The sequence below is a fragment of the Leopardus geoffroyi genome, chromosome D2 (assembly GCF_018350155.1).
Source record: "Leopardus geoffroyi isolate Oge1 chromosome D2, O.geoffroyi_Oge1_pat1.0, whole genome shotgun sequence".
In the NCBI taxonomy this organism is placed as follows: domain Eukaryota; kingdom Metazoa; phylum Chordata; class Mammalia; order Carnivora; family Felidae; genus Leopardus; species Leopardus geoffroyi.
In genome coordinates, this window is record NC_059334.1 from 45687960 (window position 1) to 45714416 (window position 26457).

At 39.1% G+C, this 26457-nt stretch overlaps 1 protein-coding gene across 7 annotated transcripts in view; it reads left to right on the top strand.

Moving 5' to 3' along the window:
* Positions 1–26457, top strand: part of SHLD2 (shieldin complex subunit 2) — an 83862-nt gene that overhangs the window by 12662 nt on the left and 44743 nt on the right. Inside the window, exon 2 of one of the 7 annotated variants that reach the window (XM_045437928.1) lies at positions 1572–1707. The exons of 3 other annotated variants lie outside the window; for them this stretch is intronic. In XM_045437928.1, coding sequence (XP_045293884.1) covers positions 1671–1707 — 37 coding nt within the window. In that variant the 5' untranslated portion in view covers positions 1572–1670. Of the gene's footprint in view, positions 1–1571; positions 1708–10952; positions 11003–13307; positions 13357–15879; positions 16196–26457 lie in introns of those variants that run through there. 3 more of the 7 variants (XM_045437931.1, XM_045437930.1, XM_045437929.1) reach the window with 3 other exon arrangements.

Consider the following 26457-nt stretch of genomic DNA (forward strand, 5'->3'; position numbering starts at 1 on the left):
CAAACAAACTTCTGAATGGTTTCTACAGCATGCTGGTGTGCTTGGGTCTTTGAGGCAGCTTTTCAGGAATATAGTATGAGCATGTCCTTGGCTGTTACTGACCTACCACATTAATATAGTGGCAGGTGCGAGATTTTTGCTAAAAGACATACAGTTCCCTGGACTATAACTTGCAAAAGGGAAAGACAGTTATCTTCTGAGTCCTTACCCACAAACATTTTCTCACCCTTTCTCGCCCCAAGACATAGTCGCAGATGGGATAGGAAAAATTCCAAACTTTTAACTATTTTCTAGCTCCCCTTTCTCTCCGTACTCCTCCTTCAGGTTTTTATGTCCTCTCAATTGTTGTGGGAGAATTGCATTTACGCCAGCACCTCCTACTTCCTCTATGCTGTAGTTTACAGTATAAACTCTACCAGGAAAGTTTTCTTGCTTTGGTCTGTGGTGCTGGAAGTCAGGGTTTTAGAACTTAAAAAAACCCTGGGGCATCTGGGTGGCTCAGTTAGTTAAGCATCCAACTTCAGCTCAGGTCATGATCTCACTGCTTGTGAGTTTGAGCCCCACGTTGGGCTCGGTGCTGACAGCTTGGAGCCTGGAGCCTGCTTCAGAATCTGTCTCCATCTCTCTGCCCCTCCCTTGCGTGCGCTCTGTCTCTGTCTCTCTCAAATATAAAATAAAACATAAAAAATTTTTTTTTAATTTAGAATTAAAAAAAACCCTAGATCTTGCACGTGAAATTCTTAACTTTCAAGAATTGTGGTTTCATTGGACTAAGGACCTAAATGTAAGAGCCAAAACCATAAAACTCTTAGAAAAAATGTAGATGTAAATATTCTTCATCTTATATTAGGCAACAGTTTCTTAAATATGACACCAGGGATGCCTGGGTGGCTCAGTGGGTTAAGCATCCAACTCCTGATTTCGGCTCAGGTCATGATCTCATGGTTCATGGAACTGAGCCTGGCATTGGGCTCTGTGCTGATAGCGTGGAACCTGCTTGAGAATCTCTCTCTCCCTCTCTCTCCGCCCCTCCCTGGCTTAGGCACGTGCACTCTTTCTCAAAATAAAGAAACTTAAAAAAACACTTAAATATGACACCAGAAGCACAAAAAGTAGATAAATTTGTCTTTATCAAAATTAAAAACTTTTGTACATCAGAAGTACTCTCAAGATAGATATTGAAGTACCAATATCTTTTCATAGAATGAGTGAGTCCACAATTCAGGATAGAATTCTAAACTAGAGATATACATTTGGTCGTCATCAGTGAGTAGGCAGTGTGAACATGGTAATCCCAGGTTGGAAGTGAGAAGAGCAAAGGAAGGAGTCCTGAGGGAACGTCAGTCTCTGAGCACCGAGTAGAGAAAGGAAGGAGTGATCTGCAAGGTTGAAAGAAGAGTACGAGTTATCATAGAAGTTTCCCCACTTGACTCTAAGCTCCTTGAGGGCTTAACTCTGTCATGTTCCTCATTTTATCCCCAGTTCTGGTCATAAAGTAGGTTTCCGGTTGTCAAATGAAAACTGAGAAGTCTTAAGGAACAGTGGTCAGCAGTGTCAAATGTCTCAAATAGGTCAACGGACATAAGGACTGAGCAAACAAGGAGCTGATTGATGGTCTTTAGAAGAGCATCGATGGAGCGTCTGTGGTGGAGATAACTGCCAGATTGCTGATGATGAAGGGTGAAAGGTTGCGAGAAGGTGGAGACAGTAAGTGCAGACATTCTTTTAAAAAAAACTTGAAGGATAGTAGGTAGAGGGCATGCTGTATCAAGATGAGAGTGACTTCAACATGGTTATGCACTACACAGAAGTTGGCAGAAAGGGAGAAGTTGATTCAGGAAAAAGGAAGTATGTGAGACTGAATGTTATCCTCAGGATTAGTGGGAATGGAGGGAAGATATAGGGCTGGAGTAGGAGTAAGAGTATAGTTTCTACTGACATAGGAGTCGCGGAAGGAGAGATGGTGTTGAGGAAGAAAAGTGTTTGGGTGGTAGGTGAGGGATTTGGGGCCTCCTTACACTTGATTAATTTTCTCAGTAAAGTGTGGGGAGGTTAAAGTCATTAGCTGAGTTTATCAAGTAAGAAAATAGTGATTGTAGGGGAGAGTTTGAGGAGAAGGGAGCATTTTCAGAAGACCATTGGTGGAAATGAGAGGGCTAATAGAATGGACTACTTAGACGAATTGTAATGACACATATTTCATGGCTCTGGTGTATATAGTTGTGTGAGTGATCTTCTCCCCCCATGTCAGGGCTCAGCAACCTGAGTGAGCAGACAAGTTGAACAAGTCCCTGTCTAATGGGCCAGTGTGGCAGAAAGGGAGGCAAGAGATTTCAGCAGTGACAGGGTTTAAAGCGATGGGCCATTGAGGCTAAGCTGAATAGGGGGTAACTTTTGAAACCGGAAAGCAGCTGGGATATGAAGTGTCGAGACTGGATATTGGAATTTAAGATTAAGTTAAATTTCAGATTAAATAAGAGGAGCAGTTGCTGGTTATGACTGACTGCAAGAGCTGGTTATGGAGCAGATTTCTGAAGTAGAGAGAAAGTGAAGGTTACGGGGGTTGAACAGATAAGGGAACTGTAAAGCTAGGGTGTTAACAGGAGCCAGCTACAGAGGAAGTAAGTTGCTCAGAATGGTTCTAGGACAAGGGTTGGGAAGATTATGAACTTTGTTCCAAAGTCTTTAATGAACGTGGGAGAGTGACCAAGAGGTCAGTCGATGACAGAAACAAGGAGAGAAAGGCAGGAACAGGACATAAACCTCTACAGAGGTACTTTTATATGAGGGTAAAGAACTGCATTGGTGAATAAAGAATGACCTCCATGCCTCACCTTGGCTGAGCAGGAGAAAGAATAGCTTGCATTCAGATTTTAGTTTAGACAGAAAGACTGCTGGAATGTTATTCAAATTGGTTCAAGGTTTAGGGTATTTGTTTACAGTGGAACATGTAAAGGGTTATCAGGAAATATAGCTATTGGACATGTGTGGTAGTCGAGGAGGGGGAGTACACACCAGAAATGAGATCAGAGTGCAGCGACAAAGAGGAATTAAATTGGAGGGGCTTAGGTTTGGATGATTGTGGTAATGATGAAAAACATGGTAGTCTTAGCTGGTCTCAAAATTTTTATTGATTTTGTGGGAAAATGTATTTATGCTGACAGACTGAGATACTGGTTGTGCACAAAACTGGATGACTTCATTATTTTCAGGTCTACTTAGCAATGTTTAGCAATCTGTGGCCTTTGCTCAGCATGTCATGAAGAACCCTAGCATGGAGGTGTTTTCTTCTTTGGCAAGGCCTAGCCCTGGTAAGGAGCATGGCAGGGCAGAAGCGATTGGTGGTCACGTGATCTTTTGACCAGGACAAACTTGTCTCTAAGGGGTGGGTAGGTAGGTAGAGATAATCCTGAGTCCAAATTGGGGTGAGAAATCATAGGTCATCAGTCCTTTGGAAAACCTGATGCCAGCTTGAAGGGGTATGTAAAAAATTCTGAGTCCCAAAAGGAGGGACTAGCAGTAAGGATGATTAATGATCTTCTTCATGACTTAAAAATTTAATACTATTGCAGCAGTATTTAAGTCATATTTAAGTTAAAAAGTATAACCTGAAATGCTACATATTAAATGTCTATTTTTAAAATTAGAAAATGTGTCAAATTACAAAGTTGCAAAATAATACTCTCAAAATTTTACCTCTCCCAAAATGCCTTTCTTGAAGCCAAAGGTTTTACGTTGATCTTTGGCATATTAAAAAAATTTTTTTTAATGTTTATTCCTATTTGAGAGAGAGAGACACACACACACAGAGTACAAGCAGGGGATGGGTCAGAGAGGGAGACACAGAATCTGAAGAAGGCTCCAGGCTCTGAGCTGCCAGCACGGAGCTCGACGCGGGCCTGGAACTCACAAACCACGAGATCATGACCCGAGCCGAAGTCGGGTGCTTAACCGACTGAGCTACCCAGGCGCCCAATCTTTGGCATATTTAAAATATGCTTTCAGACTTCCTCGGGGCAAGGAATACTTAGAAGCATGATGCATGGTGTTTTTGCGCAGCCCTAAGAATATTGGTGTACTCTTGAGCACTGACCTTGATAAGCACTGAGTAATGTACAGATAGAATTGTTGAATCATTGTATTGTACATCTGAAGCTAATATAATACTGTATGTTAATTATACTTCAATTAAAAAAAGAAAGAAAATAAATTAAAAAAAGAAATAATTGGTATGTATGATTTCACTATACAAACCAAGAACAGTTCTCCCAGCAGAAAACATGATTTCTTTAGATGTATAACTATCTCTGCCTCTCACAAAATAATAGATAATATTCAAAAGAAATCACATGCCACAATTTTTTAAAATCTTTTTAACCACTAGGCTGATCTGTCTCACATTGTTTCTTTTGTCATATTAGAACTTTAGCTCAAAGGCAAGTGGTGGCAAGTAAGAGTTAATGACAATTTTGGAGAGAAAAATTCAACCTTTAAAAAAAATTGAACCTTTTATTTTTTTGAGTTTTCAAGAAATATTTTAACAGTAAGATACACTCAGTAAAGAAAACTTGGACAATGTAAGAAGTAAGGAAGGAAGGGTTACCCATGGCTCAAATCAACCACACTTGGTATTTTGGTGTCTTTCTTTTTAGATTGAGTTTTTCTCTAAATTTTGATTATTTGGTGTTTTGTTGGTTTGTTTGTTTTAGGTAAATAATTATGCTTATACTGTAAACCTAAACTAGTAATCTGCTTTTTCACATAGCATTATTCATAACCTTCATAACATCATTTGTAATGATTGCACAATATGACGAATATACCACTCTGTATTTAACCCTTCCCCTAAAATTAGACTCTCTAATATAGTTGACCTTGAACAAAACAAGTTTGAGCTACGCAGGTCCACTTATATACAGATTAAAAAATTGTCTATTTATTTTGAGAGTGAGAGAAAGCTCATACACATGTTAGCAGGGGTAGGGTGGGGGGTGGGACAGGGTGGTGGGTAGAGAGAGAGGGAGAGAGAGAATCCCAAGCAGACTCCATGCTGTCAGCACAGAGCCCAATGTGGGGTTCATCCTGACCTGGGCCGAAACCAGGAGTCGACACTTACCCAACTGAGCCACCCAGGCATGCCCATGCAGATTTTTTTCAACAAATGCAATGTAGTACTGTAAATGTATTTTATCTTTTTTAGGATTTTCTTAATAACATTTTCTTTTCTCTAACCTACTGATTCTAAGAATACAGTATATAGTACATACTACATACCAGTAGGTATTTTATCACCTGTTTTTATACCTACCAGTAGGTTTTAATCACCTGTTTATGTTATTGGTAAGGCTTCAGCTCAACAATAGCTATCAGTTAAGTCTTTGGGGCGTTAAAAGTTATGGTCAGAATTTTGACTGTGTGGGAGTTGATGCCCCTAACCTCTGCTTTGTTCGAGGGTCAACTGTATTTCTTTTCTTTTCTTTTTTTTTTTTTTTAGAGAGAGAACGAGTGTGCAAGTAGGGGAGAGGGGCAGAGGGAGAGAGAATCTTAAGCTCCACACTCAGCACGGAGCCTGACATGGGGCTCGATCCCATGACCCTGGGATCGTGACCTGAGCCAAAATCAAGAGTTGGACACTCAACCAGCTGAGCCACCCCAGGCACCCCAAGAGTCAACTGTATTTCTAATTTTTTAGAATATTAAACCATGTTACAATATGTGTATTGCATACAATTTTATTGTGTATTCTTTATTTATTTGCATAGTATAGATTCTTGGAAATGGATTTGTTTGATCAAAGGCTGTATGCATTTCTGAAGATCCTGACACATATTGCTTAGAAAAATTCTTAGTGATAGGGTGGCATGGTTGGCACTTCCAGCAATGACTGTAAATTTCACAAATGGGCACAGTAAACATCAAATGCAAAAACACCATCTGAATATTGACTTTAAATCTATACCGGGGATATGAGACTTACATAGACGGCCATATCTTGATAATGGGAAACATTTTTTGTTCTTATTCAGATGATTGCAGGCTGGATGATGACTGAGTAGGTAACACACAATATTTTGGATAATTGAATGAATGATCTGATGATCAGTCCATCCAGCAGTATGTTTACAATCATACATGTAGAACAGAATTGCTTATATTTTTACATTTGCTACAGAAGGTTTATTCAGTTTTCCTGGCAGTTAACTTTGGAGTTTAGGGGGCAGTATTTAACGGATTGAAGCCAATGCAGGCTATGGAATGGAAAATAAAATGGTATTTCATTCCACTACATGTATAGGTTCTGGGCACTGAATCCATGTGCTGGAATCTGTAAGGAGGTATTACTAGTTTATTTTTAAGGACAGCCAAATGGAAGAGACAGGTAGGGCAGGGCATGGGGGAAACGGCACTTCCACTCCCATTCTGGACACGTCACCCTTCCAGCACCTTGATGTGTTCACCAACTGGGAAGCACCAATCTTGTTTTTGTTCTTGGTTTTTTTTTTTTAACATTTTATTTAAGTGATGGAACTCTCTATTATTTCTCAGAGTATGGTTTTTGTTTTTTGTTTTAAAGACATTAACCAGGGTGTCTGGGTGGCTCAGTCAGTTAAGTGTCCCACTTTGGCTCAGGTCATGATCTCATGGTTTGTGGATGTGACCCCGCATCAGGCTCTGTGCTGACAGTTTGGAGCCTGGAACCTGCTTCAGATTCTGTGTCATGCCCCTCCCCCACTCATGCTCACTTTCTCTCTCTCTCTCAAAAATAAATAACCATTAAAAAAAATTAAAAAAAAAAACATTAACCAGTCTTTTTGATGGGCTGCGAAAAAGTGGGTTCCATCAAGTAATTTTGAGAGGAAACTGCATACTATATCCCTTCCCCATTTGGTGATTAATAATGAGCATCAATTTTCAGCAGCTTAGTAAAGACTCAGGGAAATGATATATTACCACTGACAATTTCACATTTATTGAGTACTTAGTATTTTGAGGCTCTGTTCTAACAATCCCATATATATTAATCTTTACAACAAGTCTGTCTTCTGCAATTACCTCCTTTTGTTTACAGAGGAGAAAACTGAGGTCCAGATTGGTGAAATAACATGCCCAAAGTCACTGTCATGGCTTAGTATGTAGAAGAGCCAGGACTCAAACCCAGAGAGACTGACTCCAGAAGACTTTTAAGCACTATGTTGTACTATTTGTAACTGGAAAGAAGACTGGCCTAGTGTTAAGTCTGGCATTTCTTTCCGTATCTTTATGTTATCTCATTATCTTTCCATATTTTTATAGGGATTGGTTTTTCATGGGGTTAACCAGGAAGTGCTACCTTAAGCCAGCCTACACTGGTCCAGTCTCTTAAACACCATTGTTTTAGAATAGAGCTTTTCCTTTTCCTTTTTTTCTTTTTTAACTTAATTCTCTGTTGATAGTATTCAGTATTATATTTATTTGTTAATTTTAAATGTTATTAAAAGACTATTATTTTAACTTTAAGGCACTTTATATTCTCTTTCACAGTGACCTTCCCAGGAATTTTTAATAGGTCAACATCACCCTATACTACTTTTGAGGTACTAAATCAGTTTATAATCCAAATCACTATGTTACTCTGCTTTCTCTGCTATTACTATTTTTTTTTTTATAAAATTTTCTTTACAAGGTAAGAAACTGATAGCTTTTTAGTGCTCTGGAACATGATGATAACTAACATCTGAATTTGAGCTTTGGCTCTGCCTCTCTGAAAGCTGTGTGACCTTAGAAAACTTATTTCACTTCTCAAAACTTCTGTTTCTTCCTCTAAAAGACAAAGTTAATATCTTGCATGGTGGCTGTGAGAATTAAATAAGATTCATGTCATGTCTGGTACATAGAAAGCTCTCAGTAAATGTTGCTTGCCCTCAATTCTATACTATGATTGAATTGCAAAAACAATTAGAAAAGAAAGGTCAGTTTTAAATTTGAACTGTCTCAATGTTATGCTGACATCAGCTCCATTTCTGATAAAGTGATGTTGTCCTGATACAGGTTGTATGGGAGTTAAAACCAGTTTCCTTCCGGCTTTCCAACTGACATAATAAGCAAAGCCTGACTGGGCAAACATAGGCCTATTTATTAGATCACTTATTATTAATGTTAAACCAGCTCTGGTGCTGACTTATCCTGTTCTTTTTGAAATTTCACTGTTGTCACTTAACATCTGATAGACCTTTAGAAGCTTCATAGAATGCTAAAGGGTTTAATTCATCTTTCAGAACACGTGAAGTATATTTTCCAAAGTGGTCTTCTCCATCCAGCAGTACGTTCAAAATCATGCATGTAGGACAGAATTGCTTCTATTTTTACATTTGCTACTAGAGGTTTGTTCAGTTTTCCTGGCAGTCAGCTTTGGAGTTGAGGGGGCAGTACTTAACACATCTAACCAAAGCATGAATAATTATTAAAAAAATTTTTTTTACATTCATTTATTTTTGAGAAACAGAGTGAGACAAAGCGTGAATGGGGGAGGGGAAGAGAGAGGAGACACAGAATCCGAAGCAGGCTCCTGCAGGCTCCAAGAAAGCTGTCAGCACAGAGCCTGATGTGGGGCTCGAACCCACAAACTGTGAGATCATTACTTGAGCCGAAGTTGGATGCTCAACTGACTGAGCCACCCAGGTGCCCCAGCATGAATAATTATTTAAAACAAAGCTATTAAAGGAAAAAATCTACAGGGATTTTTCAATTTCACAATGACTCACTCAAGTGAAAAGAAAATGGGTTTGGTTTGAGCTGTATGTGGGGGGATCTCTAATATTCTATTCTAAGTGCCTCTTCTAGCCCTGAAATCTAGTAAGCACCGAGTAAATATGTATTGATGAACTGAATTTGATTTCTAATCCCAGTTCTGTGCCTTGTGATGTCTTTAAACTTGGACCTTCTTGAACTTTCTAAGCTTCAGCTTCCTCTTATGTAAAAAATGAAATACTGGTATTTATGTCCCGGGATTGTTGTAACAGTTCAATGGTCATGCCAGCACACATGTGGCATATAGTGGGCACAGAATGCATTGCATGTTTTTCCAGACACCTCACTTTACTCTTTAATAATGTTCTTTTCAATTGCTTTTTTCTTTCTCATTTCCTAACCACTTGGAAACCGTGTTCAGGAGAAAATATGAATGTTTGCCAATTAAACTGAAAATATATTCTTTTGTAGTCAACACTCAGAATGTTTTGGCAAAAACAGTTGTATGCCCAACAGACCTTGGTTTCAATTCTGGCTTTACAACTTACTGTTGTGAACTTAGATAAGTTAGTTAACCTGTCTTGTAAAGTATCATGAGGTTGAAATAAGTAATAATGTATATAAAGCAAATGGCTCCATTTGGAGCAAATGGTGAGACCATGACCTGAGGCAAAGTCGGATGCTTAACTGACTGAGCCACTCAGGCACCCCTGCAGCCATAAGGTTTTTAAATGGCTGCCAAAATAATCTGTGTTTCTCTGATAGGATGTCAATGTCTATTTTTTGTAACATAGAGTTTCTTGTTTTAATTGAGATGTAATTCACATAATGAAAAGTTTCAGTGGTGTTAAGATGTTCACAGTCTTGTGCAGCCACCCCACATCTAGTTCCAGACCTTGTTCATCACCCCCAAAGGAAACTCTGTACCCATGAAGCTGTCGCTCCCCATTTCCCCTTTCTCCCAGCTCGTGGCAGCCAGCTCGTGGCAGCCAATAATCCACTTACATATCTATGGCTTTGCCTATTCTGAATATTTCATGTAAATGGAGTTGTACCATATACTGCCTGGTGTGTCTGGTTTCTTTCACTTTGCAGGTTTTCAGGTTTTGTCTTTGTTGTGGTACATATCAAATTCTTCATTCCTTTTTAGGGTGGAATAACACACCATTGTATGGATGGATATACCACATTTTATTTATCCATCCAGTTGGATGTTTGAGTTGCTTCCACTTTTTGGCTATTGTGCATGATGCTACTATGAACATTTGTGAAAGTTTTTGTGTGGACGTATGTTTTCAGTTTTTCTTGGTATATAGCTAGAATGGAATTACTGGGTCATATGGCAACTCTATGTTTAACTTTTTGAGGAACAACCAGACTTTTTCCAAAGCAGTGACATCGTGTTATGAAGTTTTTAATGCTGTCTAAGATACTTGGAAAAATGAGAAAAACGTTTATTAAAATGTTAACCTGAGAATATTATGACAGCCCTTCTGACAAGCCAGATGGATGTGTCAATTTGCCTATAAAATATATTGAAATCATAGAACGAGTGTCAAATTCTTTATGCCCTCTTAATCTTTATTTCTTAATCCACTTAATTCTCCTAAAAGTTTGGAATATGCTTGCAATTAATGATGTTTACTTTTTTCATATAAGGTTAGACCTCTAAAAGTGATACATTAATGGTTCCTGCTCTGCTTTTCCTTAGTGAGTTTCACGTTTTATTACATAGGTTACCAATGCAGAGACATTGTACATTGCTCTTTTTACAGAAAACATTCTTGAAACGAAAGTCAACATAGATTTAATTAATTATGATTAAATTTTCTTGGATGTACAAATATTTTTCAAAAATATCACATACAGACCTCACTTAAAAATCTTTAGTTGTGTTCATGTAGTCGGTGGTCTGGGATGCTTTTGTCTCCTCAGCTGATGACATGACCTGTGTCTCTGCTTCTGTTGTTGTCAGTAGTCATCATCAAGTAGTCTTCAGCCTCCTACATTTGTTCTAACAAATATTTAGATAGCCTTCATACATTTACATATGATGAAAGCATTATAAAGAAATAAAGTAAGTTGGTTTTATTGGGGGTTTAGAATTTTAGAGTAGAAAGAGTGCTCAAGAGAAATAACATTGATGGAGTAATTTATGATACTAGATTGGAGCTTAAGCAGTTTCTATGCTTTATCTCATTTAAGGTGACAATCTATACGAATTTTGTGTTTGGAAGAAGAAACGTGATGATCAGTCATTCCAAAAAAGCTTGAAGTGAGCTCTCTCTCTCTCTCTAGGATAAATTAATCTTTATTCCTGTTTGGGTATATTATAGAGATTGAATTTTTTTTTTTAGAGTAATGAAAAATTAAAGGAGTTCTTTTTAAGGTAAATTTCTCTCAGGTTTTAAACTATGAAAATCAGTATCATTGTCCATATTGGATATGTTGTTTACTAAATTCTAGAATTTTAACCTATAATTTTCAGTTATTTTTGCAATTATTTTGGTGCCTAAAATAATTTGTTTTTGTGTTGGGTAACTTTATTTTGCTTCTGAAATATCAAAGAGTAGGTAGTTCCATTTGAGCTACAGAAATACTGGGTTTTAATCAGATCTTTTTGTTTGAATATTGTTTCTTTTAATATGGGGTGTTTTTTTTTGTATTTTTGGGGAACATGGTATTAAGTTTGCAGTTGATAAGCTTCTGTACTAACTTGAAGTAGTACAGAAACTGCAAATCAAACGTCTACCTCAAAAAATTAAAAATAGGATGACCATTTGATCCAGTGATTCCGCTTCTGGGGATATATCTGAAAGAAATGAAATCACTATCTTAAAAGAGTCATCTGTACCCCCTTATTCACTGCAGCATTATCTATAATACTGAGGACATGGAAACAACCTAAGTGTCCATCAGTGGCTGAGTGGATAAAGAAAATGTGTCACACACACACACACACACACACACACACACATTGGAATATTCAGTCATAAAAAAGAAGGAAATCTTGCTGTTTGCAAAAAAAAAAAAAAAAAATGGAACGTGAAGGCATTATGCTAAGTGAAAGACAAATAGTGTATGATCTCATTTACATGTGGAATCTAAAAAACCAAAGGCCCAGACACAGAACCAATCTGTGATTGCCAGAGGTGGGGGATGGGGGAAATGTGTAAAGGTGGTCAAAAGGTACAAATTTCCAGTTATAACTTAGTTCTGGGGGTGTAATGTACAACATGGTGACTATAGTTAAAAATACCGTATTGAGGGGCACCTTGGGTGGCTTAGTCGCTTAAGCATCCAACTCTTGATTTCAGCTCAGGTCATGATCTCAGGGTTGTGAGATCTAGCGAGCCTGTGTCTGGCTCTGTGCTCATCATGGAGCCTGCTTAAGATTCTCTCTCCCTCTGTTCCTTCCCAGCTCACGTGTGCTCTCTCTCTTAAAAAAAAAATACTATATTGCATGTTTGGAAGTTGCTAAGAGAAGAATAGATCTTAAATGTTCTCATCACATTTGTGATGAAAAAAAAAATTGTAACTGTATGGTGATGGGTGTTAACTAGAATTATCATGATCATTTTGCACTATATGTACATAAATTGTTATGCTGTATACCTTAAACTAATACAGTATTATATGTCAATTAATCCCAATAAAACTAGGGGAAAAACCTTTCCAGATAAAATGTTGATGGCTGCTATTAAAAGGGAAAGAAATCAGGGAAGTTTTGAAGGTCAAGTTTTATATTTGGAAAACCCAATTTAGTGATTTTTATATACTTAACAATAATATGAGTGATCTCTGACCAAAATATGATTTCTAAGGAGGAATGACTATTATGTCGATGGAGTATCTGCTGACACTGTATTATTCTTGGTGTTCAAACTGGGCTCGTTGCCAGGATAAAGGAAGATGTTCCTTCAGTTGGAAATTGTAATGCATTTCTCCATAGGAAAGAGTATGGTTCAAGCTGGACTCTTAATTCTAGGTATTCATTCATTAAGTAAATATTTTAAGCTCCTGAGAGAAGGCGGCTACTTTGTTTTATATGGTTTATGTTTAAAAGGATACAAAGATGAATGAAACCAGATGTGGCATATAATGTCTAATCTCAAATAAGAGCTATTTTTTTTTTTTTTTTTTTTTTTTTACTAGCTGTGGGAGCACAAAAGAAGTGGTTTTATTTCTTTTTCTATGGTTTTTAGGTACTTATGGAGTTACTATGGTGATTGCTCAGGGTCTCAACTTTATTTCATAATTTTGTTTCTTTGGAAAAATGCTTCTCAAGCTTTTTAACAGCGTATAATTGAACTTGGAGAAGACAATCTGTGCATAAGTTGGAGACTTTGCTTATTTTGAAATGGAAAAATTCTTGCCTCAGGATTACTGCGTTAATGTACAGTTGGTACAAAGTTTTCAATTCTAATTGCTGACTTGCTTAGTGAGTGAATGATTGATCATAATCAACGAAAACCTGTAAGATAAAGCATGGTGACCTGGGTAGTTTTAGTGTGATAAGTATTTTTTAAAACAATTTCTCTTTCTCTTGGATAGTCAGTTTATCTCCCTCCCTCTTGTTTAGGAGACATCTGTGAAAGGGTTGGAAGCCTTGATGTTTGAGTAGACAAGGTAACTCTTCAAGTAAACTCTTCAGTATTGTGATAGTTGAATTGGCTGATTTGATATCAAAAAAGAATTTCGGTTATTTAAAGAAGAGTGAATTATTAACTGTGTTAATAATATTTATATCTAACATCGCTATAAGCACTTCATGTGCATTATCTTGATTTAAGCCTACCAGTGGTCCTGTGAGAGATACTGTTACACCCACTTTACTGGCTAGGGACATGGAGCCCAGAAACTTACGGATTTCTGTTGTTGATGCTGAGCATTGGACCAGAGTTTTGGTAGCATGGAAGTAATGTTACTTCTTTCTTACTCTTCCCCCACCCCACCCAAACTCGTTCATTCTTGTCATTTTTTACTTTATGGGACAATTTTGTCAGACTTCTTTGTTTCCAGAGGTCAGATTTAGTTGTCAAGGTAGATTTTCTATACTCTTTCCCCATCTTCCATATTATTCTATGTATATATTTTTTCAAGTTTATACAGTTCAGCAAGTTAAATAGTTTGTCAGGGATTGTTCAAACAGGAATTCTCAGTCCCCGCCTTCATTCCCCTTTCTCTGGGGTAGCTATCCTCAACTCTTAGCTATTTGGGATTTACCTGTGGGTTTTTAAGTAATATCTTTGACATACTGACATTACCTGACTTTTCAGTTGAGGGGATAACTTGTGTATAGGAATTTCTGGGTCATTATCATCACTAACTCAACTCAGAAATTTCTACCAGTTGCCCAAAGTTCTGTTTTCTCTCACATCATTTATTCTGTTAGCATCGTCATCTTGAAGAAATGCCTCCCAGGGCAAGGTGCTCTGGTGTGGGGTAGCTTCTGTTTTCTGAGAGCCCAGCTATCATTCCAGGGGTTCTCTTTTCTTTTGTGTTGGATCTTCTATTTCTTCTCTCCTGAGTTGTCTTTTTTCCCGGTTCACTCCCACATTTCACTGAAGAAAGGGAATAGGAACATATTACTCGATACGTTGCATGTCTGAAAGGGCCTTAATTTTTCTCTCAACCTTGATTAATATTTTGGCTGTGTATGATCGTCAGACTGGAATCATTTTCTTTCAGAATTTTGATGATTTTATTCCACTGTCTTCTAGCTTATACTGTGGCTGTTGAAAGTTTGAAATCATTAACTCCTCACCCATTGTAACCTATTTTTCCATCTTGGGAAGCTTGTAGGGTTTTCTCTTTGTTTCTACTGCTTTGACATTTCAAAAAGATATGCTTTAGTATAAGTGTACTTTTGTAATCCATTATGCTGTGCATTTTGTGTTTTCAGACGGGATCGGGTGCATTCAGGGTGGTATGGTCATAGACGGCATTCTGTATTTTCAGTTAGCAAACTTACATTAGTTAACTTGGGGACATTTTCTTGAATTATTTAATTGACTTTTTTTTCCTCTAGAGCCTCTACTATACAGATATTAAATTATCTTGACTGGACTTCCAATTTCCTTATTTATTTATTTATTTATTTATTTTTATTATCATCTATTTTATTCTCTATTCTTTCTGATAAATTTCCCTAAGTTTAATTCCCAAGGTCTCTTTTTTTTTTTTTCAACGTTTATTTATTTTTGGGACAGAGAGAGACAGAGCATGAACGGGGAGGGGCAGAGAGAGAGGGAGACACAGAATCGGAAACAGGCTCCAGGCTCTGAGCCATCAGCCCAGAGCCCGACGCGGGGCTCGAACTCACAGACTGCGAGATCGTGACCTGGCTGAAGTCGGACGCTCAACCGACTGCGCCACCCAGGCGCCCCTAAGGTCTCTTTTATTTTATTTAAAAAAAAAATTTTTTTAATCTTTATTTATTTTTGAGACAGAGAGAGACAGAGCATGAACAGGGGAGGGGCAGAGAGAGAGGGAGACACAGAATCTGAAACAGGCTCCAGGTTCTGAGCTGTCAGCACAGAGCCCAACGCGGGGCTCGAACTCACGGACTGTGAGATCATGACCTGAGCCGAAGTCGGACGCTTAACTGACTGAGCCACCCAGGAGCCCCTCCCAAGGTCTCTTTTAAAAAGCATTGTATTTTGGAGGTGCCTGGCTGGCTCAGTTGGAAGAGATTGAAGATACAAGGAAACCTAAATGAACCAAACTCCAGAAAGTAATGAAAGCTTCACACTAGAGAAGAAACCCATCGCTGCTCTGGGATAGAACAGCCCACAGAGGAGGAACCTTCCAGCAGCAGATGAGGGGAGAGGAGAAACCAGCCACACTTTGGCAGGGTGGGCTGGTGCGGGCTGGTGTGGATGGGCTAGTGTGGACGGGCTAGGATCCTGAGGAGCCCCGGCTGCTCTTATACCAAAGGGCAAGTCTGCACCTGGCCCCAGCTCTCACCTACAGGTCTTCCCTGAATGCTCAGGGGTAATGAGCCACACCCCTGGACCAAGTAAGTGGAGCTGACAGAGACCCTACCCGAGGCCCACAGAACTCCCCCCTAGTGCACAGCAACCACCCTCAGCAAGCAGGGCGTTGACCTGGAGAGATGAGAGAAACTCCCCAGAAGCACCCCAGGTTTTCAGTTATGGAGGAGGGCTGAAAGCAGGGAAACAGCTGGAGATGACCTCCCCCCAAGAGTCTGGAACTACTCTAATGGAAAACTCGATGCTTCCAGTCCCCAAGGAATGGGGACGGGGCAGGAGAGGTGAGAGAAACTCCTCTAATTCATTCCAGGCTTTCACACAACGTTGGAAGCTGCCCTCCAAAAGGAAGGCTGGGGAGGAAGAACAGGGTTGAGAGAGATCACGTGTGCTGTGGAAAGCAAGGTGTGGGACTGGAAAGTAAAGAGAATTCCCTAACAGATGGGAAAATCTGGCAGTCATGCTTAAAGCAGAGAGTGAGTTCCCAGTCTTTTTCTTTTTTTAAAATGAACTTCAGAGGTGCCTGGGTGGCTCAGTTGGTTAAGCATCTGACTCTTGATCTCGGCTCAGGTCCTGATCTCATGGTTTGTGGGTTCGAGCCCTGCATCAGGCTCTGTGCTGATGGTGTGGAACCTGCTTGGGATTCTGCCTCCTTTTCTCTGCACCTTCCCCACTTGTGCTCTCTGGCTCTCTCTCTCTCTCTCTCAAAATAAATAAATAAACTTAAAAAAAATTAAAATGAACTTTATTTTTTGGAATAGTTTTAGTTTTATGGAAAAATCACAAAGGTAGTACAGAAAGTTCCCTTATGCCCCACACTGAATTTCCCCTATTATTAACACCTATAGTAGTATGGTATATGTACTATAAGTAATGAACTAATATTGATACGTTATTTTTAACTAATATCCATACTTTATTCATATGTTCTTTGACTTTACCTAATGTCCTCTTTCTGTTCTAAGATCCCATCCACGGTTCCACGTTACATTTAGTTTTCATGTTTCTTTAGATTCCTCTGGGCTGTGGCAATTTCTCAACTTAACCTTGATTTTGATGACCTTGACAGTTTTGAGGAGTATTGTTGAGGCATTTTGTAGAATGTTCCCTCTATTAGTATTTGGCTCATATTTTTCTCATAATTAGGATGGGGTTTTAGGTTTTGGGGAGGAAGACCACAGAGATTAATTGTCATTTATTACACATTGTAGTAAGGGTACATGACTTAGTGGCGTTGATGTTGAGCTTGAGCATGTGATGGAGGTAGTGTTTTTCAAGTTTCTCCTTTTCCCTCTCTTTCCATGCTGTACTCTGTGGAAGGAAGTCACTTGTGCAAAGCCCACACTTAAGAAGTGGGTAGTTACGCTTCCTGTCCTTAAGGGTGGAGTATCTGTGTAAATTATTTGGAGTCCTCCTGTGTGGGAAATTTGTCTCTTTTCCCCTCATTTATTTATTTGTCCAATCAGTCTTTTAACAGTATGGACTCATGGATATTTATTTTATACTTGAGGTTATAATCCAATACTACTGTGTTTTGTTGGTGAAATTGTTCCACTTCTGGCCATTGGGAGCTGGTTCAGTTGGCTCCTATGCCTCTTTGACATACCCCCATCAGTGTGTGTGTGTGTGTGTGTGGCCACTTTTTTTACTTTTTGGCACTGCTGATGCTCCAGGTTTATCTTCTATATTTCCTGCCACGGTCCTAGAGTCAGCCTTTTCTCCAAGGAGCCCTGGTTGCTTTAATTGGAGAATGGAGAAACCAAGATCTAGGTGTTAGATGTGCTTGTTGCTACTGAGATGTTGTGCCTGTAGGCCCTCTCAGCTGACAGAGCCAGGAAGTATACTAATCTGTATATATACAAATGAGTTCATATTGACATATCCAACTCAAATCCATTGCCACATAGATCATTCTAAATTCCTCCCCTTGTTTATCTGTAAATTCTTACTCCAGTAGTGAGAAACCTGGTTCACACCATCTGCCATCTGTTTACTTAAATTGTTCAATCACAGTGTACACATAAAAGCACTCCCACAGTTTTGAAAGCCCATGGCTTAGCCGTGAAGCACAGGCAGATCTCTGAAATCCTACCTGGGCTTGGATCCCAGGCCCTGCTCTAGTGAAAGTACTGATTCCCACCCTCTAAATATTTGAAGCCAGTGGTAGACTGTATCAATCTAATGCTGCATCCAAGCCCAGGCCCAGATTACTTACATATGAGGACATTCTAGTGGCCTGACAGAAGGGTAATGTCTCTTTCTAGAAGTAGAATATTACTTACCTCAATCATTAATGTATTTTTATACAGAATGTCTGTCTTATCATAAAAAATTACAAGACACAAGAAAAGGCAAGAAAATGTGGCCAAATATCAGGAGAGGAAATAGCCAGTAGAAAGAGACCCAAAGATAATCCAGCTGGTGGAATTATCAGATAGGGATTTAAAGATAACTATGAAAAAAAGAATGCTAGAGGATCTAATGGTAAAGGTGGACATTATGCATGAAAAGATGGGGATTTTTAGCAGAGTCTTGGAAACTCTACCAAGGAACCAAACAGAAATTCTAGAAACGAAGGGGCACCTGAGTGGCTCAGTTGGTTAAGCATCCGACTCTTGGTTTTGGTCCAGCTCATGATCTCACGGTTCATGGGTTCAATCCCCACATAAGGCTCTGTGTTGACAGTGAGGAGTCTGCTTGGGATTCTGTGTCTCCTTCTCTCTCTCTCTCTGCTCCTCCTCTGCTTGCTCTCCATCTCTCTCTCAAAATAAATAAAAAATAAATAATAAATAAACTTAACAAAATTCCAGATACGAAAAATACAATATTAGAAGTGAAGAATGTGTCACATGGGCTTAATATCTTCTTAACATATCAGAAGAAAGGATCAGTGAATGTGAAGACTTGTTGATGGAATATATCCAAATTGATAAACAAGAGAACAGAGAGTTGGGGAGAGGGAGGAAAGAACTCTTCCACCTATGGGATAATGTCAGTCTAATGTGTGTATAACTGGAATCTTAGAAAGAAGAGAGAAGTGGCAGAAGACATATTTGAAGAGACCATGGTCAAGAACTTCTAAAATTGATGAAATACTTTAGTTGACAGAATCAAGAAGTTCAGCAAGCCCTAAGTAGTCTAAATGCAAAACAAAACAAAAGCAAACCCAACAACAACAAAATTCCAGACCTACGCACATCATAATCAAACTACTGAAAACTAAAGAGCAGATTGCACAAGCAGCCGAATAGAAGATACAGTATATACATGGGAATAACAGTATGGGTTATGGCTAACTACTCATCAAAAAAAACTGGAGGCGGGGCACCTGGGTGGCTCAGTTGGTTGAGCATCTGACTTTGGCTCAGGTCATGATCTCGCAGTCTGTAGGTTCATGCCCCGTGTGAGACTCTGTGCTGACAGCTCAGAGCCTGGAACCCGCTTTGGATTCTGTGTCTCCCAGTTTCACTGCTCCTCCCCTGCTCGCTCGCTCTCTCTCTCTCTCTCTCTCTCAAAAATAAGTAAAAACATAAAAAAAATTAAAAAAAAAAAAAGAAAACTGGAGGCTTAAAGACAATGGGATGATAGCCATAAATGTGCTGAAGGGGAAAAAAAAAAAAAAAAAAAAACCCTGTCAACCTAGAATTCTATGTTGAGCAGAAATAATCTATAGAAATCAAGGTAACACAAAGATATTTTCACACAGATTAAAAAGTGACAGAATTTGGGTCATCTGGGTGACTCAGTCGGTTAAGCATCTGACTCTTGATTTCAGCTGAAGTCATGATCTCATAGTTTGTGGAATTGAGCCCCGTGTCGGGTTTTGCACTGACAGTGCGGAGCCTGCTTGGGAACCCCTCTCTTTCTCTCTCTCTGTACCTCCCTGGCGTGCATGGCGCCTCCATGGCGTACTCTCTCTCTCTCTCTCTCTCTCTCTCAAAATAAATAGACTTAAAACAAAGATGAAAGAATTTGTCTCTATAGATCTGAACTGCCAAAAAGTGCTAAAAAATGTTCTATGAGGTAAAGATGAAAGAGACCAGATGGAACCTTGGGTATACAGAAAACAACAAAGAACAGCAGAAATGGTAAATATGGCACAAATACATAGAAAAACTTTTTGGTACCTTTTTGGGTAATGTATACACATAGGCTATTGGCTATGTATAATATATGCACACAGACTATTGGCTATTTAAAGCAAAAATATTAACATGTGGGGTTCACAACTTATATAGAAATAGAGTATAATACCATGAGGATGCCACAAGAGGGAAATGGAATTATGCTGTCATAAATTTCATAGACTGAATTAGTACACTTTTATTTGTAGGTAGACCATAATAACTTACAGCAGGTGCATATTTTAATCTGGAGAGCAACCACTAAAAAATAACACAGAGTTATTATAAAAATGGTACATCTTCCTGTGCAGGATCAACTGCTTTGAAAATTGCCCTCCTATTGTAAACTAGAAAACAGGATTAAAATATACGAAACAAGTATTTTTAGACATTGGAAAACAGTCAGTGCAGGATGGCAAGCCTTGAAATAAGTGACATGAGCACTATAGGTGCCCCAGCATACTGCCTGTAGGCACTTTCTAGATTGCAGCACAGAGTAAGGAAACCCCAGTGGAACCCAGGAGAGATTAGAGAAGTTAAGACAACTAGAATTTGTGGGGTAAAAAAACTGGAGTAGAGAGTACTACACAGAAATTCATAGAACTAGGAGATCTCTGGAGATCTATAGAAGGGTCCTTTAGAATCTTTTGTTGAATACTCATCTGCATATGCACAGTATGAAACCACATAATGCTGGAGAAAGCCACACTGGAACTTAGTACACCGAACACTTCCAGGAGCTCACACAGAGATTGGAATAGTGTCTGTTTCTACTTGGCATGAAGGGAGGGACTGTTTCATACATGGACACTGGCTGGAAATCTTGGAGTGGGGTTAAATTAGCCATAGACTGCAGCCCTATCTAAACTTACCCTAACAAAGCTCAGAAGCAAGTTAGGAAAGTGTCAAATGAATTGCAAGTAACTCAACCGTGTACCCAAACTAAATCCATCGCTCTTTAAAGGAATACAGCCAACACATAAAAGCCAACACCCAACAATTAGAATGTCCAGTGATGGAAGAATAATTTCTACCACTTTTATGTGTCAAAGGACTTGTATTTGGGGCATATAAAGAACTGCAAAAGCCCAACAGCAAAATGAGCAAAAGAGGAATAGTCCAGTAACAAAATGAGGAAAAGACATGAACAGACTTCCCAAAGGAGAATATACTAATGGCCAATAAACATTTGCAAAGGCTATCAACATCACTTAGTCAACAGGGAAATAATGCAATGTAAACTCACACTGAGATACCATTTCACACCGTCTAGAATGACTAACAAAAGAAAGACTAAGTATACTAAGCATTGGGGATGATGTGATACAACTGGAACCATACATTGCTGGTGGTTGTGCAAAAGGGTACAGTTACTTTGGAGAACTGTTTGGCAGTTTCTGATGAAATTAAATACATATCTGTCTGATGATTTGTCAGTTCTCCTAGATATTTAATGAAGGGAAATGAAAAATATGTCCTTGAAATTATGAATTCAAAACTGTTCATAGCAGCCTTATTCACCATAGCTAAAAAAATTGAAAGCAACTGAAATGTCTGTCTATAGCAAAATGGAGAAAAAAAATTGCGATGTGTTCACAGTAGCCAACAACAGATTGGCCCAGCAACACAGATGAATCTCAAAACCATTGTGTGAAGTGAAAGGAATTAGACATTAATGAACATAGAGTATATGGTTTATATGAAATCCAAGAAAAAACAAAACTATTCTACACTGATAGAGATCAGGAAATAATTACAGACTGGAGAGGGAGGGAAATTGTTTAGAAAAGGACAGGGAAGGGGCATCTGACTGGCTTAGTCAGTAGAGCATCTGACTATTGATCTTCAGGTCATGAGTTTGAGCCCCATGTTGGGTACAGAGATTACTTGGGGAAAAAAAAAAAAAAAAAAAAGGACAGGAGAGAACTTCCTGAGGTCCATGCAAATGTGCCATATCTTGTTTCAGGTGATGGTTACATGGGTGTAGACACTTGTCAATAGTCACTGAACAGAACCTGTAAGTTCTGTGCCTATTATTGAATGTTTAACTATACTTCAGGTTTTAAAAAATAATAAACAAGAGTCTGGGGGAAGAATATTAATGCAAGTGTGCTTGGGTGCTGGGGTATACTTTAAGGATATTAAAGGTAAAAGGGAGAAAGTGTAAGGTTAGGTCAGGTAGGTAGCTCTGTCATCCGAAACTCTTTTTTTCAACCAGCTAAGCAACAGGTTTTAAAATTTTGAATATTTAATTTCTTGGAAGCTTATCATCTCCTTGCCAGGTGGTTAAAGTAAAAAGTGAGAGAGAAGATAGAAGAGGTGGGGGGTAGGGGGAGGAAGGGATGGGAGGCAGGGAGAGAGGATTGGGGCAGATAGGAAGGAAGGAAGGGATAAAAAAAAAAAAGATGTTTTCTTAAAAGCCATTTATTATTTACTTCATTATTAAGTTACAGTGAACTTTCCCAGTGGAATCCTTTGACAGTGAAGCGTCTTTATACTGAAGTTTTGTTTTTTCACACCTCTTTAGATAAGTCAGTGCTTTGTGAGGATATTTCATGATTCAATGGCAGGGTCCTAGCTTGGATTCTAGGTGCACAGATGTGTGAAGACAGAAAAGGGACATCGAGAACTGTGGTTAGGAACATAGGCTCCTACTTCCTGCATTCCAGTCCCTGCTCCACTACCTTCGGATTGTGTGACCCGGGGCATGTGTTCAGAGTGAGCCGGAGGGGAAAAAGGGAAACCAATTAGACTATTATTGCCAATTATCCAGACCATGGTGGTTTGAACCAGGGCAGTGGCAGGCGAAGGTGGAGCAAAGTGGCCAAATTCTGAATGAATTTTAAAGGGAGGGCTAAAAGCATTCGATGACCAATTGGAAGTTATGAGAAAAAGAAAGCAATCAGTGAGGATGCCAGGCTCTTTGGCTTGAGGAACTGGAAGGATGAAGTTGCCATTTGCTGAGTGTGACGTTTTATAAAGCAAGGTCATGGCTTAAGTTGCAAAGTTGTTTTTTGTTTTGTTTTGTTTTTTCCCTTGATTTTGTTTTGTTTTTCATATTTTTAGGGAGTGGGTGGAGATGATAGCAAGCACAGGAGTTGGCAGGCAGACCCCTGGGACCCACCTTGTGTGTATGAGATTGTGATTTCCTTTCTCAGAGTTTAGTCCTTTTGCTGTGGGGGAGGGGGATGTGAAGTGTGATATTTTAGGGTATATTTAGGATTTCTCATTCGACTGGAATTCCTGAGAAAGCATGAGCCTTGGACAAGTTAACGTCTTGCTGTCTGAGATGTTTTGTGGGAAGACTGGATCCGGAAGTTTTAGTACCATTGTCTGCTGCTTCATTACCCAGAACTTGACAGCCATAGTCCCCTTTTTCCCCTTAGTTACCAAACATATTAATTCTTTTCTCTACCTCATTTAATTCTTTGTTGTGACATTCTCAAATGCATATTATAAGTTTTAGATACTATTCAACCTAATTTCCATTAGTATTTCATTACTTAAGAAGTCATAAAGGAAAATTGAACAGAATGTTTCCTTTCTCCCTTAAATTGTTCCTATTATTAAAATGTTTCTGATAAAATGTATCAGGAAGCACACTCTTCACTGCTAGAGCATTTATTCATGTAGTTGTGTGGTTCTTAACTTGGTGACTGTATAATTTATCTCTAAACCAGTGAAAAGGGAAACTGAACAGGACACCAGGATAGCATGCTTAACCTAGGACTCTTCTGGGCAAAGCCAAATGTCTGGCCACCACATTCTTATGGTAAAAAAGCAGCTAGATTAAGGTTTGCTTCCTGTTTAAATTCTTGGACTTGACCGGGAGAAGGGTGAATGCCTGGAACAGGGAGCGGGAAGGAGAAAGTCCTGCAGTGTCGCCGTAGGACTAAGGACGCTCCCTGCACTCTGTGGACCTTCCGTGGCTATGGGCCCATGACGGACGCCTCACTTGAAGACCAGAGTGTTGCAAATTAAGTCAAGGTTATGCAAGGAGATTTAGGGAATCAGTTGTCTGCTCACAGGTTTGTTTTAGTAGCTGTTAGTTTAGCTACAAGAATGAGTAATAGCTTTAAAAAAAAAAAAAAAAAAGAAAGAATGAGTAATAGCTTTAAACTTCAACTGCTTTTGTTTTTAGGACAAATACTGTATCTTTTAACCTTTCATAAGTGACCTAAAGTATGGTACTGTTCTGTCATCTTAAATGGGAAATTCTGGTACTAGCATTTAGTAGCTATTGATGATTGTTTGGAGTAGAGTTCAGCATGAATGTACGTAATACATGGGTTATTAGTACTCCATGTCACTTCTTAGCACAATGACATAAGGTAACAAATTGGATTAATTAAATGAGGTTAAAGTGTAGAAAAGCTATTTTTTTTTTTTTTTTTTTTTTACTACCACTTGTATCAGTTACTATGGAGAACACATATTTTTCTGACATAGGAGGGGAAATGGTTTTTAACTTCAAGGTACATGGTGGTACATTGAGTACTGTATTTTAAAATATAGGGGTGTCTGGTAGGTCAGTAGGTTAAGTGTCCGAATTTGACTAAGGTCATAATCTCATAGTTCGTGAGTTCAAGCCCTGCGTCGGGCTCTGTGCTGAGAGCTCAGAGCCTGAAGCCTGCTTCTGATTCTGTGTCTCCCTCTCTGTCCCTCCCCTGCTCATGTTGTCTCTCTCAAAAACAAATAAACATTAACAAAAAAATTTTTTTTAAATATAAAATTCTTCCATATACAATTTTCTATAGTCTCCTTGTTTTATACATCAGTATACTAAGGAAAAATATGATATTACATGTGTTCATGATTTTTAAAAATTTTATTTATTAAAATTTTTTTTTAATGTTTATTTTTGAGAGGGAGAGAGAGAGGGAGAGGGTCACAGAGAGAGGGAGACACAGAATCTGAAGCAGGCTCCAAGCTCTGAGCTGTCAGCACAGAGCCCGATGCGGGGCTTGAACTCATCATGAACCATGAGATCATGACCTGGGCCGAAGTCGTCCACTTAACCGACTGAGCCACCCAGGTTCCTCAATTTATTTAAAGTAATCTATACCTGTGCTGAGCAGAGTGGCGCAGCAGAAGTGTACTGGGCCCATGAAGTAATATATACCCAATGTGGGGCTTGAACTCACAACCCTGAGATCAAGAGTTGCATGCTTTTCCACTGAAGAGCTGGGCACCCCCTCTTCATGATTTTTTTTTTTTTTAATGTTTATTTATTTTTGAGAGAGAGAGAGACAGAGCATGAGCAGGGGAGGGGCAGAGAGAGAGGAAGACACAGAATCTGAAGTAGGCTCTAAGCTCTGAGGGAGCTCTGTGTCAGCACAGAGCCCGATGTAGGTCTTGAATCCACAAACCATGAGATCGTGACCTGAGCTGAAGTCAGATGCTTAACCGACTGAGCCACTCAGGCGCACCCCCCTTTGTGATTTTTAATGACTGTGTATGGCTGTGGAGTTTGCCTTTGTATGGCTGTGCCATAATTTATTTAACAGACCTCAATGGATGCACATTTTCATCACTTTTTTTTTTTTTAAATTTTTTTAATGTTTGTTTTTGAGAGAGGGAGAGAGAGAGAGGGAAAGAGAGAGAGCGAGTGAGCAAACGGGGGTGGGGGACAGAGAGAGAGGGAAACACAGAATCCAAAGCAGGCTCCAGGCTCTGAGCTGTCAGCACAGAGCTCAACGTGGGGCTCGAACCCATGAACCATGAGATCATGACCTGAGCTGAAGTCAGGTGCTTAACCTACTGAGTCACCCAGACACCCTCTCACTTTCTCCTTTTTAACATTTTACACAATGCTGCTATGAATATCCTTGTAGCTAAATATGTGAGAGTGTATCTGATGTTTTTCCCTTTGGGTTAAACTCCTCGGAGTGCAATTGTGGGGCCAAAGGGATGCAGAATTTTAAGACTTTTTTTAAATTTTTTTTTTTTCAACGTTTATTTATTTTTGGGACAGAGAGAGACAGAGCATGAATGGGGGAGGGGCAGAGAGAGAGGGAGACACAGAATCGGAAGCAGGCTCCAGGCTCTGAGCCGTCAGCCCAGAGCCCGACGCGGGGCTCGAACTCACGGACCGCGAGATCGTGACCTGGCTGAAGTCGGACGCTTAACCGACTGCGCCACCCAGGCGCCCCAAGACTTTTAACATATATTGCCGTGTTGTCCTCCAGAAAGGCTTTACTAGTTTAAACCCGTCAGTAGAAGTCATTTCCCTGTACCTTTGTATCCTTTAAATGAATCCCTGCTAGTTTGATAGGTAGTAATGTTTTCTCATTAATTTATACATTTTTCGTTCATGTTATTAGGAGGACAAAAGTTTTCATTGTTTTTAACCATGTATTTTTTTCTGTACTATGTATCTGCTCATCTTCTGATCTAATTTTCTTATTACTTTGTGTGCCTGGGTGCACACATGCTTGCATAGCTCCTCATAAATTAAGGATAGTCATCCAAATATAATTTAAAATTTACTATTTTTTTCTATTTAGATATATCTAGGGAAATGCAAAGGAAACAGCAGTAAACTACCTCACAATACCCTTACTAGTACAATTATTTTTTTCAGACGCTAACAAAGTTGTATAAAGCTGGAACCC